This window comes from Octopus bimaculoides, chromosome 1, assembly GCF_046866305.1.
Source record: "Octopus bimaculoides isolate indiv1 chromosome 1, ASM4686630v1, whole genome shotgun sequence".
In the NCBI taxonomy this organism is placed as follows: Eukaryota; Metazoa; Mollusca; class Cephalopoda; order Octopoda; family Octopodidae; genus Octopus; species Octopus bimaculoides.
The window spans coordinates 159,264,558-159,282,027 of NC_142928.1; the positions used below are offsets into that span (position 1 = coordinate 159,264,558).

At 36.9% G+C, this 17,470-nt stretch overlaps 1 protein-coding gene across 2 annotated transcripts in view; it reads right to left on the minus strand.

Annotated features, from left to right (window-relative positions):
* The window catches only part of LOC106871405 (ninjurin-1), a 99,289-nt gene that overhangs the window by 46,099 nt on the left and 35,720 nt on the right, over window positions 1–17,470 (minus strand). The window contains exon 1 of one of the 2 annotated variants that reach the window (XM_014917827.3): window positions 5,389–5,496. The exons of the other annotated variant lie outside the window; for it this stretch is intronic. Coding sequence (XP_014773313.1) covers window positions 5,389–5,421 — 33 coding nt within the window. The 5' untranslated portion in view covers window positions 5,422–5,496. Of the gene's footprint in view, window positions 1–5,388; window positions 5,497–17,470 lie in introns of those variants that run through there. 2 annotated transcript variants of the gene reach the window in all.

Sequence of the window (17,470 nt, forward strand, 5' to 3'; positions counted from 1 at the left end):
AGCGACATATATATATATATATATATATATATATATATATATATATATATATATATATATATATATATAAAGTTATTTTAGATCTAGTTTAAAAATATCAACGACAGTACACTTATTGATGCGCTGACTTAATGCTAAAAGTAGGGTTGAATTTATTGTAAAGTTCGAGTTAACTTTGAGGGACTTCAAGTCTCACTAAACAGCTTATTCAGTTAATAAGGTTATTCAGTTAAGAAGCTTACTTCGCAACCACATGGTCTCAGGTTCAGTCCTAGTGCATGGCACATTGGGCATACGTCGTATAGTGTAAACCCGGGTTGACAAAATACCTTGTTAGAGTAAGTGGGTGACGGAAAATGTGCGAAGTATATATATATATATATATATATATATATATATATAACGTAAAGGAATACGGATTTTCTAATACGGACAGATATCTTACATGCACTCTGGATGAAACCCAAATGTCGCTAAATTTTTGAACTTTTGAAATTCTTGTAAACTTCATACGTTTATAACTTTGCCCCTTTCTCTTCTGCTTTTACCCATCTATTTCTCATTCCAGCATACCTAACCGTTAACCCAGACACATTTTTATCTCTCGCTATTTTTTCCCCTAATTTCTTTCTGTTGCAGAGCATAGGCTCGAAAAGTCAAAGACTTTTCCATCTATATATATATACAGATATAGGATAAAAATTAATAATTAATTGATAATTAGTAATTTTACCAAGTAGTCCGGTGTGTTAAAAAACCATTATCGGTAAATGTAAAACCACAATTTAAAATTTAGGGTTCAGCAAGTATTGCTTCACCACACACCGAAAATTATAAATAGCAGAAATAGTAGTTTTTGGCTGCTATTTCTAATTTTCGGTGTGTGGTGAAGCAATACTTGCTGAACCCTAACTTTTAAATTATATATATATATATATATATATATATATATATATATATATATATATATATATTTATATATATATATATATATATATAATCTTTTACTTGTTTCAGTCATTTGACTGCGTCCATGCTGGAGCACTTGCTTCAAGAATTTTTTAGTTGAATGTATCGACTCCAGTACTTATTTTCATTTAAAAAAAAATTTTGTACAAGCTTGGTGCTTATTCTATTGGTTTCTTTTGTCGAACTGCTATGTCACGGGGACGTAATCACACCAGCACCAGTTGTCAAGCGGTAGTAGGAGGAAGAACACTGACACAATGACACATACACACACACACAGACATATATATACACATACATATGTACGACGGGATTCTTCCAGTTTCCATCTACCAAATTCACTCACAAGACTTTGGTCGGCCTGAGGTTATAGTAGAAGACACTTGCCCAAGGTGCTACGATACATACATACATATATATATATATATATATATATATATATAGTCATAAATATGTCTGACTGTGTGTCTGTCTGTCTATCGATTCAAAGGAGTGGACAAGATCAAAAAGAACCTATGTCCGGCCACTTAGATTACAAACATATAGACAGGTTATTTTCTATTTTAGTAACTTATTGAAACGAAAGTAACGCAAAAAACAAAACAATGATGTGCACGTACAAACACACACAGACAGAGAGGGAGGGAGAGAGAGAAAAAGAGAGAGAGAGAGGTGGGAAATTATGGCAGAGTTTTACATATAATATGGTTGCTGACATTTCATGTAACTCAGATAATGTAGTTTGAATACAAAACTAAAAGAAAAAATCTCCCGCTTTAATTTTTTAAATCTAATAAAAAGAAAAAACCGGAGTAGGAGATAGATAGATAGATAGATGGATAGGGAGAGAGAGAGAGGGAGAGTGGGGAGAGCACACAAATCTGACATCAACTTCCGGCAAGAAAATATAAACACATCAGTAATTATTGATTGTTATGATTAAAAAAGTGAAAGAATTCCTCTTCATTATCATTAATCTGCTGTGTCATCACCAGCCTCTTCCGACTCTTTCTCCTTATTTGTTCATCATTATTTTCTTTCCACACCTAGTGCGATGTAAACATTCACCCATTGTAATCTGTTTTTGTATCGTCCTCCTCATTCCTGGTAGCAAAGGAAAAAAAAGGAATCATTGTAGCTCGTCGGACAAAATACTCAGCGTCATTTCTTCCGGCTCTTTACGTTCTGACTTCAAATTCCGCCGAAGTCGACTGAGTCACTCATTCCTCCGGGGATGTATAAAAATAAAATGAAGTACCAGTCAAGTACTGGGGTTTGTCCTTTCCCCGTAAAACTGTTGGCATTGAGACTATATCAGGAACCATTGGCGGTGAGCTGACAGAATCGTTCCTTACCTTCTGAGTTCAAAGGCCCCCGAGGAAGACTTTGCCATTCATTCTTTCGGGGTCAAGTATTGGGGGTTGATGTAATCGACTAGCCTCCTCCTGTAAAAATTACTGGCCTTGTCTCAAAATTTGAAAACATTATTATTATTTTATTTGACACTCGAAGCATAAGCTCATGAGTTTTATTGTTTTCTTCTCTCCACTACGAATCTCGCGTATATAATCCAAGCTTTACCACGTGAAAATGTTTTGAAGTATTTGGTTAAAAAGGTTTTATTAACCCGAAGACCGTCTGTCCCTGACACCCGGAATAGACAAACAACGATTTTTTACAGACTATATTTGCTTACAATTTTTGACTACCGAGCAGCAATCAAAACTAATGTGAATGTGCACAAAAACAGACAATGCAAAATCAAATTACACGATAGAACGAAATAAAAACAATGATGAAACTGGATATTTAATAAATAATATAATATCTAATATATTTTAAGGAATAATTTTAACGGTAGCGGTAACAACTATCACAATAACGACAATCCTACATAGCCATTAGCAGACGAAGTATGCAGCATGTAGTAGTAATCGCAAAGGTATTCAAGAGGTTAGCTTTGCCTCAAACACTATTTTTAGAGACTTAACAAAATTCCCAGAAAAAGGAATTCGGAGAAATTTGTTAATCGACACAGTGTCTCCTTGTTTCGGGTTCTAATGCAAGAGAAGGCTATCGTATATATATATTTTTATATATATATATATATATATATATATATATCAAACGTACATTAAACTACACCACAACGCTTCATTTCGATTGAGAAAGAATTTGTCCCAAAATTACTGGCGGTACCTCTTTTAACTACTGTTTAGTCGATAATTAGATACATCTGCCACCCTTTTTAAGGTGCACACACACACACACACACACACACACACACACACACAGGCGTACACCAACTAATGTTTCGAGTTAGTCTTTTTCGATTTTACCTCGTTTTTTTTTTAAAGAAATTAATAAAAACATCTTAACTTCACTCGAATTATTCAACTTTATGTTCGGTCTCAGCGAACCTATTTAAAGACCTAAAAATTAAGAAAATTGAAACAAATACACCCAAAAAGTAAATACTGATGTGGAAAATCAAATAAAATACCTGTGAAAATACGTACAAACCATTTATTATAACAATTAAGCGTTTATAATGTTTTTAAAATGTTTTCTTTTTCGTGTTACGTCGTTTTTCGAGTTAAGTTGCATGTCTTGGAACCAGTTACCGACGTAAGCTGCAATGTACCTGTGTTTGTGTGTGTGATGAAGATTGCCAAAACACAAGCTGGAATAATTAAATAAACCTCCGCCAATACACTCATGTTCCCGGTATACAGAGATGAGAAATATAAGGGTGACTTATGAGAGACATTGAAAAACGATGTGGATCCATGGCTGGTCGCCAATTTTGTATCGTAGTATGCGGCAGGAGATTAAAGCCGAGATGACAGGAGACGACGTATGGTCAGGGGGCGACGTATGGATATGCAAGCTCTAATAGTCATCTAAGGTCACAGGGCCTCACCAGAGTTGTGTACCTAGTTGAAGGTGCCGAGACAAAAAAAGCATAGGACTGATGGTACAGGGCATAATGCAGTATTGCTACAGATGTGACAACCACTTGAGGCTTAAAGAACTGGAAAGACTAGGAAAGAAAACGAGAAAGGGAAGCAGCAGAAACTACCTGAAGCAGAAACAAGAAAAGCAAACCTGTTTTCAGAGTATGGATATTCCGGGGAAGTAAACAGGACCGAGGTACAGTTGGGGTTACAATATAGGAGGCGCATGAAGAACAGGTTGTTGATTAAAGAAAGAAAAAAAAATGATTTACAAAAAACTACAACAATATTATCCGGGAGAGAGAGAGAGAGAGAGAGAGAGAGAGAGAGAGAGAGAGAGAGAGAGAGAGAGAGAGAGAGAGAGAGAGAGAGAGAGAAATAAGTTACATACATACAAACGCGTGCACTCACAAGATATGCGATTTTCTCTATTAGATATTAGCTTGATCTTCGAAGGTAAGTGAATAGTAATTGTAAATAACCAAAACGTGTTCGGAGGTTCAACCTCTTCCAGAAAGGGATGACGCCCCTTCTCAAAATAATGAAGGGGATGAATTGAGATTCAGTCTTTCAAAGATCAATTTAATATCTAATCATATATCTGTGGTGCTATGGATATTCCGGGGATGTAAAAAGGACTGAGGTACAGTTGGGGGTTACAATATAGGAGACACGCGAAGAATCTGGTAGTTGATTAAAGAAAGAAAGAAAGAAAAAAAATGACTTTACAACAAACTACAACAGTATTATCTGGAAGACAACGAATAATATCTAACCGAGCCAATTCAGAAAATATTAGCTGCGCCTTTGGGTGCACTACACGGCGGTATCAACAATGGCAGACGGGTAGGGATGCAAAGTACTCTAACGCGACCAAAACATCAGTCATTTCCTCTTTGCTTCGTGTCTGAAAGCCCAAAATGTTTGTATGCTATATCTCCTTTTAATTCTATCGCGTTTTAATTAATGTGATTTTACATTTGTTTCAGTGCAATTAATTATTTAGCAAATTTTTTTTAATTCCACCCCGCCCTCCTTTAAATTGTATAACATCTTTCATCTCTCCTTTCATTTGTACATAACTATCTTAGTCTTCTTACTCCTCACATCTTTTGTCAGTTCCCTCTTTGACGATGATCATATTTTCATATCTCTTTGAGCCCTTGAGACTAATAAATACATCATCATCATGGTTATTATTATCGACTTATCTCTCCCCCAAATTCCTGGCCTTGTGCCTATAGTAGAAAGTATTATTATTACACGCAAAACCCTCACAACACACACACACATTCTTTGTTTTGTCTTGTACTGTCCATAATGTCTTTTTTTATGTAAACGCTTGTGGTTAATAAAGAAATGATTATTATTATTATACTAGTGCTATTTCTACTTCTAGTACTACTATCTAGTATATTCGTTTTGACAGTTATTAACGGTTATAATAACATTGCTAACTTACTTCAGGTTTCGCTTCGTCTGGTTTACTCGCCATATCTGCCGGGGATCGAGAAGAGGCTTAGAAGGTTAAAAAAAAACGTCTCTCTTCGACTTCTATGATGGTCCGACTGAAATAAACGAGGCAGTAGAGCAGACACACACATACGCACTCACCCTCCTTCAGTTTGTGTGATAGAAGCATCAGTCGTCACCACCTCCCTCGCAATCTCACTAACTGCATCAACCAATAACATTTACAAATGTAACCAACAACAGCTCCATAACCACCACTATCACCATGAGAGTGAGTGCGTTTCTGCCACCTTCACCGCCACCAAACTAGTTAAGAGGGCATCACCACCACCATCACTACAACCAAAAATGTCTTATTTACATTGAATACTACTACAACGACTACGAGCTAACGAGGGAGCCGATAGGTGGTCGCTCCAGGCGGTCGCTTGACCTGTATGAAATAGCAGCCAAGATAACTCGCAGATCACACACTATCGTCTTAAATGGAAAAAAATAAATAAATAAATAAATAAAGGCATTTTTGAAAATGTGGGATTCGGTTCCTTGTGAGTAAAGGAAAATTCGAGATCATCTCTATAGGAATGTTTTTGATCATAGCTCTCTCTCTGCGCTGTTAGGATTGACTTGGGAGTTAAATAGTAACAAACTATTACGATCGCCAGTAACATCTTCGATTACAACAATCGCAAACACTCAAAAATCCTCGTTTCACTGTCACTACATGCATCACCTACGCATGTACACCGCCGTCGCCGCCGCCACCACAAAAACCACCACCGGCATTCACTGCTACCACTACAACTGCCAAAACTACTACCACCGATATAACTACCGCCACCATTGCCGTCAACACTATCCCTCCTCCTTTACCATTGTCACTACCACTACAGATGAACTCGTCCCGTTCCACCATCACCACCACTACCCCCCCCCCGTTACTGCTGCCGTTACGTTATTGATGTTACCGTGAAATTTAACCAAACCCACGAACTGGTAGAATCATTTGAGCTTAGTGACATTTCTTCCAGCTCTTTCGTCCTTACGGCAGTTGATGAAATAAGAACCAGTTAAGCACTGGGATCGATGGAATCGACAAATCCCCTAACCCTTGTCCCCTAAAATTGCTGTCCCTGTGCCAAAATTTGAAACCTTTATGAAACCCAGCCACCTTCCACCTCCATCGTTACCAGTTATAAGATAGCCCTCTTTTCTACAAAAGGCACAAAGCCTGAAGTTTGGTGGGAGAGGGCTAGTCGATTATATTGACCCCAGTGGTACTTATTTCATCGACCCTAAAAGGATGAAAGGCAAAATCCACCACGGCAGAATTTGAACTCTGAACGTAAGGACTGGCGAAATATCACTAACCATTTCGCCCGGCGTGCTAACGATTCTTTTCTACTCTAGGCACAAGGCCCGAAATTTTGGGGAAGGGGACTAAGTCGACTACATCGACCCAGTATGCAATTGGTACTTAATTTATCGACCCCGAAAGGATGAAAAGCAAAGTCAACCTCGGCGGAATTTGAACTCAGAACGTAAAGGCAGACGAAATACCAATTTCTTGATTGGCCACAGGGGGCCAAACACAGAAATGGACAAAACAACTGATTGGGATCAGTAATACGTTATGATTTTACAAAAAATATGAATATAAAAATATTTAAAAAATCGAACGAAATTAGGAATTTCATTTCGACCAGCGTGCTACCGATTCTGCCAGCTCGCCGCCCTATAATCACTTATAATAATAATATTAATAATCCTTTTTACTATAAGTGCAAGACCTGACATTTTAGTGGAGGTGGCTAGTCGACTACATCGACCTCAGTGCTTGACTGGTACTTACTTCGTCGACCCCGAAAGGATAAAAGACAAAGTCGACCTTGGCCGAATTTGAACCACAGATCGTAAAGACGGACGAAATACCGTTATTTCGCTCGGCGTGCTAACGATTCTGCCAGCTCGTTGCCCATGTACTTATATTAAATGGAATAGTTGTATACAGTGCTCAGGTGTACACTGAGACCTGCTAAAAGCGGTAGTCAAATCGTCCTCAAATCATCATCTTATACGAGGAAGAATACATTAGATCAGTAGTTCTCGACTATTTTTTGCTTAAAGACCCTTTTGATTCCTATTTTACACTACTGGACCTATATAACCATTCGATGTGTATATAAGAAAACAACTTTCTACTGTACTTTTATAATTAAACATTATTAGGAATTGTATAAATTTTAAAAAAATATTCTGTATATTGTGGAAGTATAAGCAATTTATTGCACATAAAGTTTAAGAACAAACTCTTATATGGACCCCGGTTGAGAACCACTACTTTAGAAAAAAAACATAACAAAAAATGCAACAACAAACAACAGCATAAAAGAACGGAATGGTAATTGCAGGCAAGATTTTGATCAGGATTTGTCTCATTCAATGTTGACTTGGCATTAGAAAGCAACAGAGTAAACACACAATCACTCACAGGACGCAACAGATACGCACATCCTTACACACATGGCACGCATACGCAATCTTACACACACACACACACACACACACACACACACGTAGATCACAGAACACGCTCATGCATACACACACACACACACACACGTGTACACACACACATGTGTACACACTCATGTGTACACACACGTATCACAGCACACACACACACACATACACACAACCATACACACTCAGTGCACTGTACATACACACACACAAACACAAATATTAGGTTGTTCAGAAAATAATGATCGATTTCAGAAACAATTTTATTCTGGAAAAATTAACAATAGCAATGTTTCGATTAGTCCACGTATGAACCGTGAACATCTCTGCCTCTCTGCCATCGACCAACGAGATTATTTATGCTTTGTCGATAAAAACCTATTGGCTTTGATGCTAAGAAATCTTTGAAAGTTGATTCCACCTTTGGTTTTATCACTTAAAAACGTGTTTAAATGCTTTAAAAATGGTTGGCAATGGGTGAAAGATTAAGAGAATATGGAGGACCACAATATACAGAATATTAAAACTTTTTTTTATACAATTCTTAATAATGTTTAATTATAAAGTACAGTAGAAAGTTGTTGTTTTCTTATATAAACATCGAATGGTTATATAGGTCCAGTAGTGTAAAATAGGAATCAAAAGGGTCCTTAAATCTGTGAGTTTTTGCAGGGTCATTTTAGTAACATTGTGACTTGGCATTATCGTGGAGCAGAATTGGGCCACGCCGATTCACCAATGCTGGTCTCATTTTTTGCAAGTGAGCATGAATTTCAGCGACTTGATTGCAGTTAAACCTCTGCTGTAATGCTCTGACTGGCTTTCAGATAGCTGTAATGGACAACATCAATTGCAGACTATCAGACAATCACCATAACCTTTTGCTGACACAACTTTGGCTTTGAGAAATGTTTGGGGGACTCATCACGATTAAGTCACAGACCCAATCGTTTACGGTTATCATAAAGGATCCATTTTTCGTCACAAGTGATAATTCGATCAAGAAAAGCATCATTGGTGTTTCGTAGAAAGAGCATCGAGCACACCTCAAAACGCCGAAATTTTTGATTTTCATTGAGCTCATGCAGTACCCATTTATCGAGCTTTTTCACCTTACCAGTCTTTTGCAGATTGCGTGAGACCGTTGCAATACCGACATCAAGTGCCTAAGACATTTCTCTGACACTTTGACGTGGGTTTTGTTCAACAATTGCTTTCAATTGTTCATTGTTAAGACTGCATGATCGTCCTCTACCTTCTTAATCTTCAAGGCTCTCATCAGCACTACGGAATTTCTGAAACCACCTTCATACTGTGCGATCACTTGTGCACCCCTCTCCCCATGCTCTGTTGATATTGGCAGCAGTTTGGGAGGCATGTGCCGTGCCCAAGTTTGAACTCATGCAAGAGAAATAAGTAAAAGTCCTTTTTTTGTAATGTTCATAATTAAGGGCGCTTATGCTTCAAGAATGTTTTCTGTCTGAAATAAGTAGAAAATTATTAAAGAGCATACATCAATTATTAAGTATGTTGAAATTCACCTAAAATATAATTAAAATACTATGATGAAATTGCGTTTCAAAACACAACACTTAGAGCGGTCATTATTTTTGGAACAACCTAATACTTACACACAAGGCACAATATATACACTGCTTGGGGTGTTAGTCAGTGATGAAGAGCTTCTATGTGGTCCTATGGCCTCTGCAGCAGGCCTCACACCATACTCTATCATCATATGCTATCATCTTAAACACAGATATATTGGATATATCAGATATGTAGTGCCTGATACACAAAAAAGTGAAATTGTCACTTTGATCATGCATCTACTCAGGTCTAACCAAGTGTTCAATAAAGAAAAAAAAGCAGTTATCCACTCATCTGTCGCTTTGTCAGTTTAACGAGTAATCTATCTATCTATCTATCTATCTATCTATCTATCTATCTATCTATCTATCTATCTATCTGTCTATCAGTCTGTCTGTCTGTCTGTCTGTCTGTCTGTCTGTCCGTCCGTCCGGGACAAAATGGGCAAAGTGGGTTAAACACTTTGAGTCAGAAATCTGTTCAATAAGGGCTGGCCTAGAGCTAAACAACAACAAAAAGAGCCCTTTATTGTTGCTAGACCTGTTAGATAAAGTAGTGAAATCTCTCAAATCACACCACACTGGGTTTTTTTAAAGGACAATGTAGTCTTACATATATAAGAAGGAGGAATAGACACCTCTGAATCAGGACTGAGCTGGGGCTAAAAAACAGAAACAACAATAACATCATCCAGAACTATACGAATGTAACATAAGCCAGGAATCAGAAAGGTAAAACTATATTGTTTGCCAACGTCACCATGAATTTGGTTTTTCAGTATTATGATTGTTTAGCCTCAAGTTAATCCCAATCGAGCAATCCTACAATAAAAAGCATGCTAGCGTTGATTATTCCCGTCTTTTGGTGAGTACGTAGGAGTACATTGTCTAAAGTAGCGTTTAGCTAACCTTTGTTAGTCCAGCATTTCCTTGATGACAAGTCGAATCGGCAACTACACCATAAATCTTTCGTAGTGATATCCAAAAGCAGATGAATTCTAATTTGAAACCTCAGCATGCCCTGAAAGGATTTTAAGCACCTCTGAGAAATAGTAATCTAATATATTCTAGCTTTCTGTAATGTGATAGTAAGGCGATTTGGAAGCTATTTATAGCAAGGCCAAACAACCTCATTGTGGCCCCTTCGGTAGTCCATACAACGCACAGATTGTGTACTTATTCAGCTCTTTATATCATTTCTATGATAACATCGTCGCACAAGACCATAAATTTTGGTGGTAGCGGTTCGTCGGTTATATCGACCTAGCACTTGATATATATCTAATTTTGTCGATCCCAGAAGGATGAAAGGCAAAATTGACATCGACAGGATTTGAACTTAGAATATACAGAATCAGAAAAAAATGACTGAAGGTATTTAGTTCGCCTCTCTAACGAAGTGGCAAATCCGCCATCTTAATCCATCCATTCATCAATAGAGTTAAGCAACGTCAGACGAATTTTGGCTTTGGAACTCACCAAAAGATACCTGGAGTGTTATTTTGGATATATCTCTATTTGGTGTTATTAAATGATGTGTTTAAATTTGAAGGTTGAGAAAATTTTAGAACTAGGCAAAATGGCGGATCCCTGTCATTCGACGATGAGAATTAAGGAGTTTGATTCTAATTACCTGCTCCTGAATTAACATGCAAGGGGCTGAGCATCCCACAAGCATGCGTACCCTTAATGTAATTATTCTCAGAATCAGCGTTATACTATGTGTGTAACAAGGTTGTATTTTTTGATTATAAGTATAATCTACCTGGCAGGATTCTATACAGTTTCCATCTAATTTTATTTACAACACACCAGTCGACCCGAAGGTAGAGAAAATGACATTTGTCCAAAATGCCAGTCAAGTATGAACGAATACAGGAGTACGTGGCTGCGAAGCGAACATCGTAACTCATACTGCCCCAACAGAATGAAGCTAAATTGACAAAACAGGAACATCATCTTTATATCATTTCAGCAGAGGAACTATAACATGCAGCATTATGAAGTTGTGCGCATAAAATCTCTTTAGTTTTGTTCTGCAATGAACTTGGAGAATATCCTCAGTAAATCTATACTGTTTAACCAAACACTTTGAAACATAGTCACCTGAAATGTATAATAATCGAGATTGGAATACCGCGGTTCCTCAGCATGGTCGCAATCCCAATAACTACACATCGTAAAAGAATACAAATATATTCTCAAATACTGCACGAAAGATGTGTGATTCTCTTCCTTTTAATCAATAAAATTGTTTTTATCTAACTCGGACACTGAAACGTGTCCGTTACTTTTACCACTTGACAAAAACTACTGCTATATTTTCATTATTGTCCAAGAATTTGAACTAGCAGCTATTCCTGGAATTATGTTAATTGTTTTCATTCAGATTCTAAATGTCCCTAAAGGGAATTTTTTGTCTTCTAACTGCAAGAATAATCTGTCTGAGAAAGATTTCGCACCTCACTATATTTACATACGTAAGACTACGCTGTATTTATATTTAACATTCAGAACGTACCCTGGGGTTATTATTGTTGATTACGAAATGTTACAGTTCTCCATCGTGAAGGCCGTTTACAACGCCCTCAATATCATTATAACAATACTGTGTAACGTCAAAATGTGACAAATCACTTTAGTGAATAGTGAGGTCACATGAGCAGGATTTATAATCTTCAACCTTCAGGTTATTATAGACAAGCCGATTATGATACAAATTCAGTGAAATAATCTCGACTATAATGTACAGTTATGTGAGTATATAGGTAATTGTGTGTGTGTGCGTGCGTGTGTGTGTGTGTGTGTGCGTAAGGGGGAAATTAATGTGTAGATGTATAGCTGTGTGGAATATAATGAATTTCTACATGTTGTTTGTTTCGCCTCAGATCAGCTCTGACTGAGCAGACCTATGACAAAAAACCAGATTGTGACAATACCCATCCTTTTGTAGATCAAGATTTACATGGTTAAATAGGTACTTCTTTTAAAAAGTAGATAAAATTTGACTACAATTTCTAGCAAGTCATACGACTGCATTATAGATTCTTTCATTTGCTCGTGGTTCCATCATTGGTTGGTCGTGTCAGTTAAAACTTCTCACCAGTATTGTCTTCATATTCTCGTATAGAATAATGCTTTGTTTTTGACCCAGTTCTCTCTCTCACCTCTCTTGACCATTATTGTCATTAACGCAAATGATTTTTCTTCTCAATACGTGTATAATTTCAGCGGATCATATACATACAAAATATGAATGTATGAATATTTTAGCCCTTTCGTAGCCATGTTTCTAATAAAATATATTGTCTATAAGTTACAATATTTTTTAAAAAATAATCTGGAATTTGCAGGTATTTCAGAAAATATCTATCATTAAAGTTGGTGTTTTGAAACAACAAAATATTCTTCCAAAACACCATAACAGAAAGTTTAAGTTTAATCGTGAATTCTTTTGAAGAATTATGAAATTTCCCCCTAGCAAACAAAAACATACATTGGTTTTATTTTTTGATTATTTTTGATGGGGTATCATCGTCTCTGATATGTTTGATAATATCATCGGTTCTTAATAATTAGCTCCTCGAAGAACTTGAAAGGGTGAAAGAAAGTGAAAGTTAGCCTGTGCAGGATTTGGACGTAGAATGCAAAAGGACAAAAGTCAAATCACACACACACACACACACACACACACACACACACACACACACACACACACACACACACACACACACACACGTATGTGTTTATATATATATATATATATATATATGTATATATATATATATATATATATATATATATATATATATATATATATATACACATACATACATAGATACATACATGTACAAATTCGCAAGCTGTTCAATGTTACAGGAAACTTGAACATCACTGGAGATGTAGACGGGCTAAACTTCCCGCGCAAAGATGGTAGCCATGGCCTTAAATTTGTATTGATGTCATATGATGCACATATTTTGACACTGAAGTATTAGCTGCAGAAGAGGAAAAAGGGAAGTAACTATATTGCACAAGTTTGTGAGCCAGTAACTATATTGCACAAGATAACTCATTAACATGAAGAAAGGCTTGAAATAAGAGCTAATCTAGATTCCGTATCAGTAGAACAAAAAAAAAAAAAGTTCACCGAAAAGGTAGTGAACGAGTACTTGGCACGAAAGATGCTAGTCACAGGGAGAATAATCGCATCGAATGGTTGACATGGAGTACAGACAAGTTTATGACATTCCACTTTGAAGGCTACCTCCATGCAAATGAAGGAGAAATCGCACCCATTAATTGCAGAATAAAAAGTAGAAAACATTTACAGACAACAAATGTAAGCTGTGCAAAACTAAGACTGAAGACATGAACCACATTATTTCCAAGTGCGAGAGAATGTCTTCTGGATATTATCTTCTCCTGAGGCATGATGCAGTGGCTAAAGCAGGCTGTAACAGGATGAAAAGAAAACAACAACAAACGAAGTTGACTATATTGAGACCAACCGGTCAAAAGAATCCGGCCGGTTTTGTTTTAACAGCAAGTTAAAACTGGTCAGATATCGTTATATGGGACCACAAAAAAAAAAAAAAAAAAAATTTGTATTGTCTTCTTTTTTCTCACCCTCTTCCAGACTGTTCTGGAACAGAATGAGAGGAAAAAAAGCCAGAAAACAGATGAGTCAAAAGAATATTGGTAGAAGTTAAAAGTAAAAACAGCCTTTTCGTTAAAACACAACCGACCAGTTATTGTTGTGGGACCACGCTAAAAAATATGCTCTGTTGCGGAAATCAGCAGCTCCCTGGACATCTATGTAGTCAGAAAAACAGAGGAGAAAGGAAAAATCTAAGGACAGTTGATAAAGGATCTTCAAATCCAGTTTTCAAGATGAACTTTCAATTTGATACCTACTATTATTAGAGCAACAGGATACATACCCATCCACCTGGAGTAAAGCATGGCTGAAGTTGGGTTTGGGGGGAGAGAATGCAATTCCTTAATCCAGACACTAAAAGTGATCATGATTACTGGGATAATGAAAATCTGCAAGACCTTCTTAAGATTTAAAGGATGATGAACAAAACAAGGTGTTTTCCTCTACACTTTACTACCAAGCAGGCTTCTGGTCAAGATTAACCCTAAATTAAAAGGAAAAAAAAAAGCATATATGTATGTATGTATGTATAGCCAAAGAGTTTCCGTACAGTTTCTGTCTACCAAATTTCAGTACCAAGACTTGTTCGACCAGATGTTAAGGTAGAAAATACTTTGCCAAGATTCCACACGGTGGGATCGAACCCGTATGTATATTTTCATTACAATTCAACAGTGTTATCATTCAAGAAAAAAAAAAGACTTGAGGTACGTGTATGATGAATACCCTGATACAGTTGAAATAGCTACAATGTAACTGTTGATATCCTATTCCTGCTTTACCCTGGGTTGTAGCTGTGAAGCTCCTTACAAGAGGAATTTGCTAATATCAACATTAATCTATTGCAATGGTTTGCTATGGTGTGTCAGGGTGTACTGTTCCTCTACAAGGGATATCTATGTGTATCTTGGGTTTTTATAAATACAATTTACCAGAATGAGGCGAGTGAGTGCAGCTGTTCGGATGCTGACGATTTGGCACGGCTGGTTGGACATTTAGCCTGTTTTTGCGACAGAACTTTTTGATACTAGAAGCAAACACACACACACACACACACACACACACACATACACACACACACACACACACACACGCACGTACGCACGCACGCACGCACGTACGCACGCACGCACGTACGCACGCACGCACGCACACACACACACACACACACACAACACACACACAAACACGGCCCGTGCGCAGAATTATACACATACAGATAAAATGGGTGGCAAACAGAGGCAGCGGTAATGAGAGAGAGAGAGAGCGAGAGAGAGAGAGAGAGTATGCAATTTATTAATTAAACTCGATTGACATAAGCAATTTTCACTTGTATACATAAAGAGAAACAAGGTAAGTGATAATTTTGTATAATTTTTCCTTCTTATTTTTATGTTAAGAGCATTTAATTCTCCATGTGAAGTACACCAAATTTTTCTATTTAATCTCCAGTGTTCCAAGAAGTTAAAAAGACTGAGAACCACTGGCCTAAAGTAGGTAATCCCTGTGGTTGTGTGTAAGACGTGACATTCCCTCCATCTCATTGAACTCTGAATATTCCTAGCAATACAAAGTGGAATGTTGGGGGAAGATACAAGGGGATGTTGAAAAGTTTCTGGCTTTGGGTAAGAGGAAATAGAGGAAAATCAGTTTAATTATGATTTTATTCAACATATTTCCCTCTCAAATTCACACACTTATTGCAGCAGTCCTTCAGGTTTTCTACGAACTCGGAAGGCTGGGCCTCCAACCAGGCTCTTCGCGCTACCCTTAAAGCCTGGAACTTTTCAGTACCCTCTCGTATATCTCAAATTCTCTAAACTTCCAGTTATTTAAGAATATGTAAGGGTTTGTATTGCGAATTACCCCAGTGACTGTCATTTTAAAATGTACAGAGAAAAGTATTCAAAACCTTCACAGTCAAAGTAGTCATTCCATATTGAGGCAATTCGTAACGCAGGAACAGTTAGTTTTCCTTTTTTTAAATTTCTACCTTTTATTCTTAAACTCTTGATGAAAACCAGCATAAGATTCTTATTTAGGACTTAAAGCGAGTCTCTAACTTACTGGTTTGTGGTGTGACACAGCTTAAACACTTCGTTTCCATGTAGTGTGGGTGACAAATGAACATGGCAAAGTTTATCACTTTCCAAGCCATAACCCTGAAATGATGTTTGCTTAGCGTTGTAAACGAACTAAAAATTTACCAGTCATATCCCGATATTTACAAATTGAGCAGCACTTTCTCGCGGTACTTATTTACAGTTCAGAAATAAAGTCAGCAAAAATGAATTATTCTGAGCATGGATCCTACGAGTTCTTGATTCTTTGGTCAGTAAACACGTACTATTATCATCTCAACCATTAAACTTTCGAGTTATAGATCAATGAAATCTTTAATTCTCATTCGCCAAATAAAATGAACTTATTGAACAGACAAAAAGCATAAACATGCTTTTGATTACAGGAAGTGATTACTTGTGGTAAAATTAATTAGTGCCATCGTCTGCTCACCTGCATTGTTTGTCCAAAATAAATTGCAACTGTCATTTTATTCTGTTGATTCATTTCAGTTTGTTTTTTTACCAACACAACAGTACAGTCAATATGTATGACAAACATTGTTTTGTCTCTTAAAGATTCCTGTGATGACATCAGACCGGAAATCGAAGCTATATTTTAAAACACTGTTTCACCATCTCCACTTAAAGTTGGCTCTCTACTCGTTCAACATTTACAAACATTTAGATTTCTACTTTCACATAAAACTTGGCGACTTCTTTTCTCTGAACCATTGCTGTTTAGATACGCCATACCAGTTTTATTGAAATCTACCTTTTTCAAATAGAATCCTGCTATATTTCCCTGATTCCCCTCTCCACAGATGTTTACATAAATGAAGGAGTGTAGCAGGGTGGTGGTGAGTAGAGAAGAAAGCTTCTATGTTTACATAACAAGGGCAGCAAAGGGCAGGAGAAGAGAAAGCCAAGAGGACGAGAATTTTGACCTTAATGTTCTCCTAAGAGGATTATTGTTTTAACTGTCAAGGTAGGACTTCAAATATTGACATAATGAAAAAGAAAAGAGGAAAGAAAGAGTAATGTAAAGTAGAAAGAGGTTAGACAAAAGAAAGATAACAAAAAGAACGAAGAAGAAAGTAACAGAGCGAGAAACACACAGACAGACACAAGCAAATATGAAAATCACATACAGATAATGCAACATCTATTGTAGTCGGTGCATTAAATTTTCTGTTGTCTAAATAGCAACGTTACCTGTTTCACCACTTTCAGTGCTAC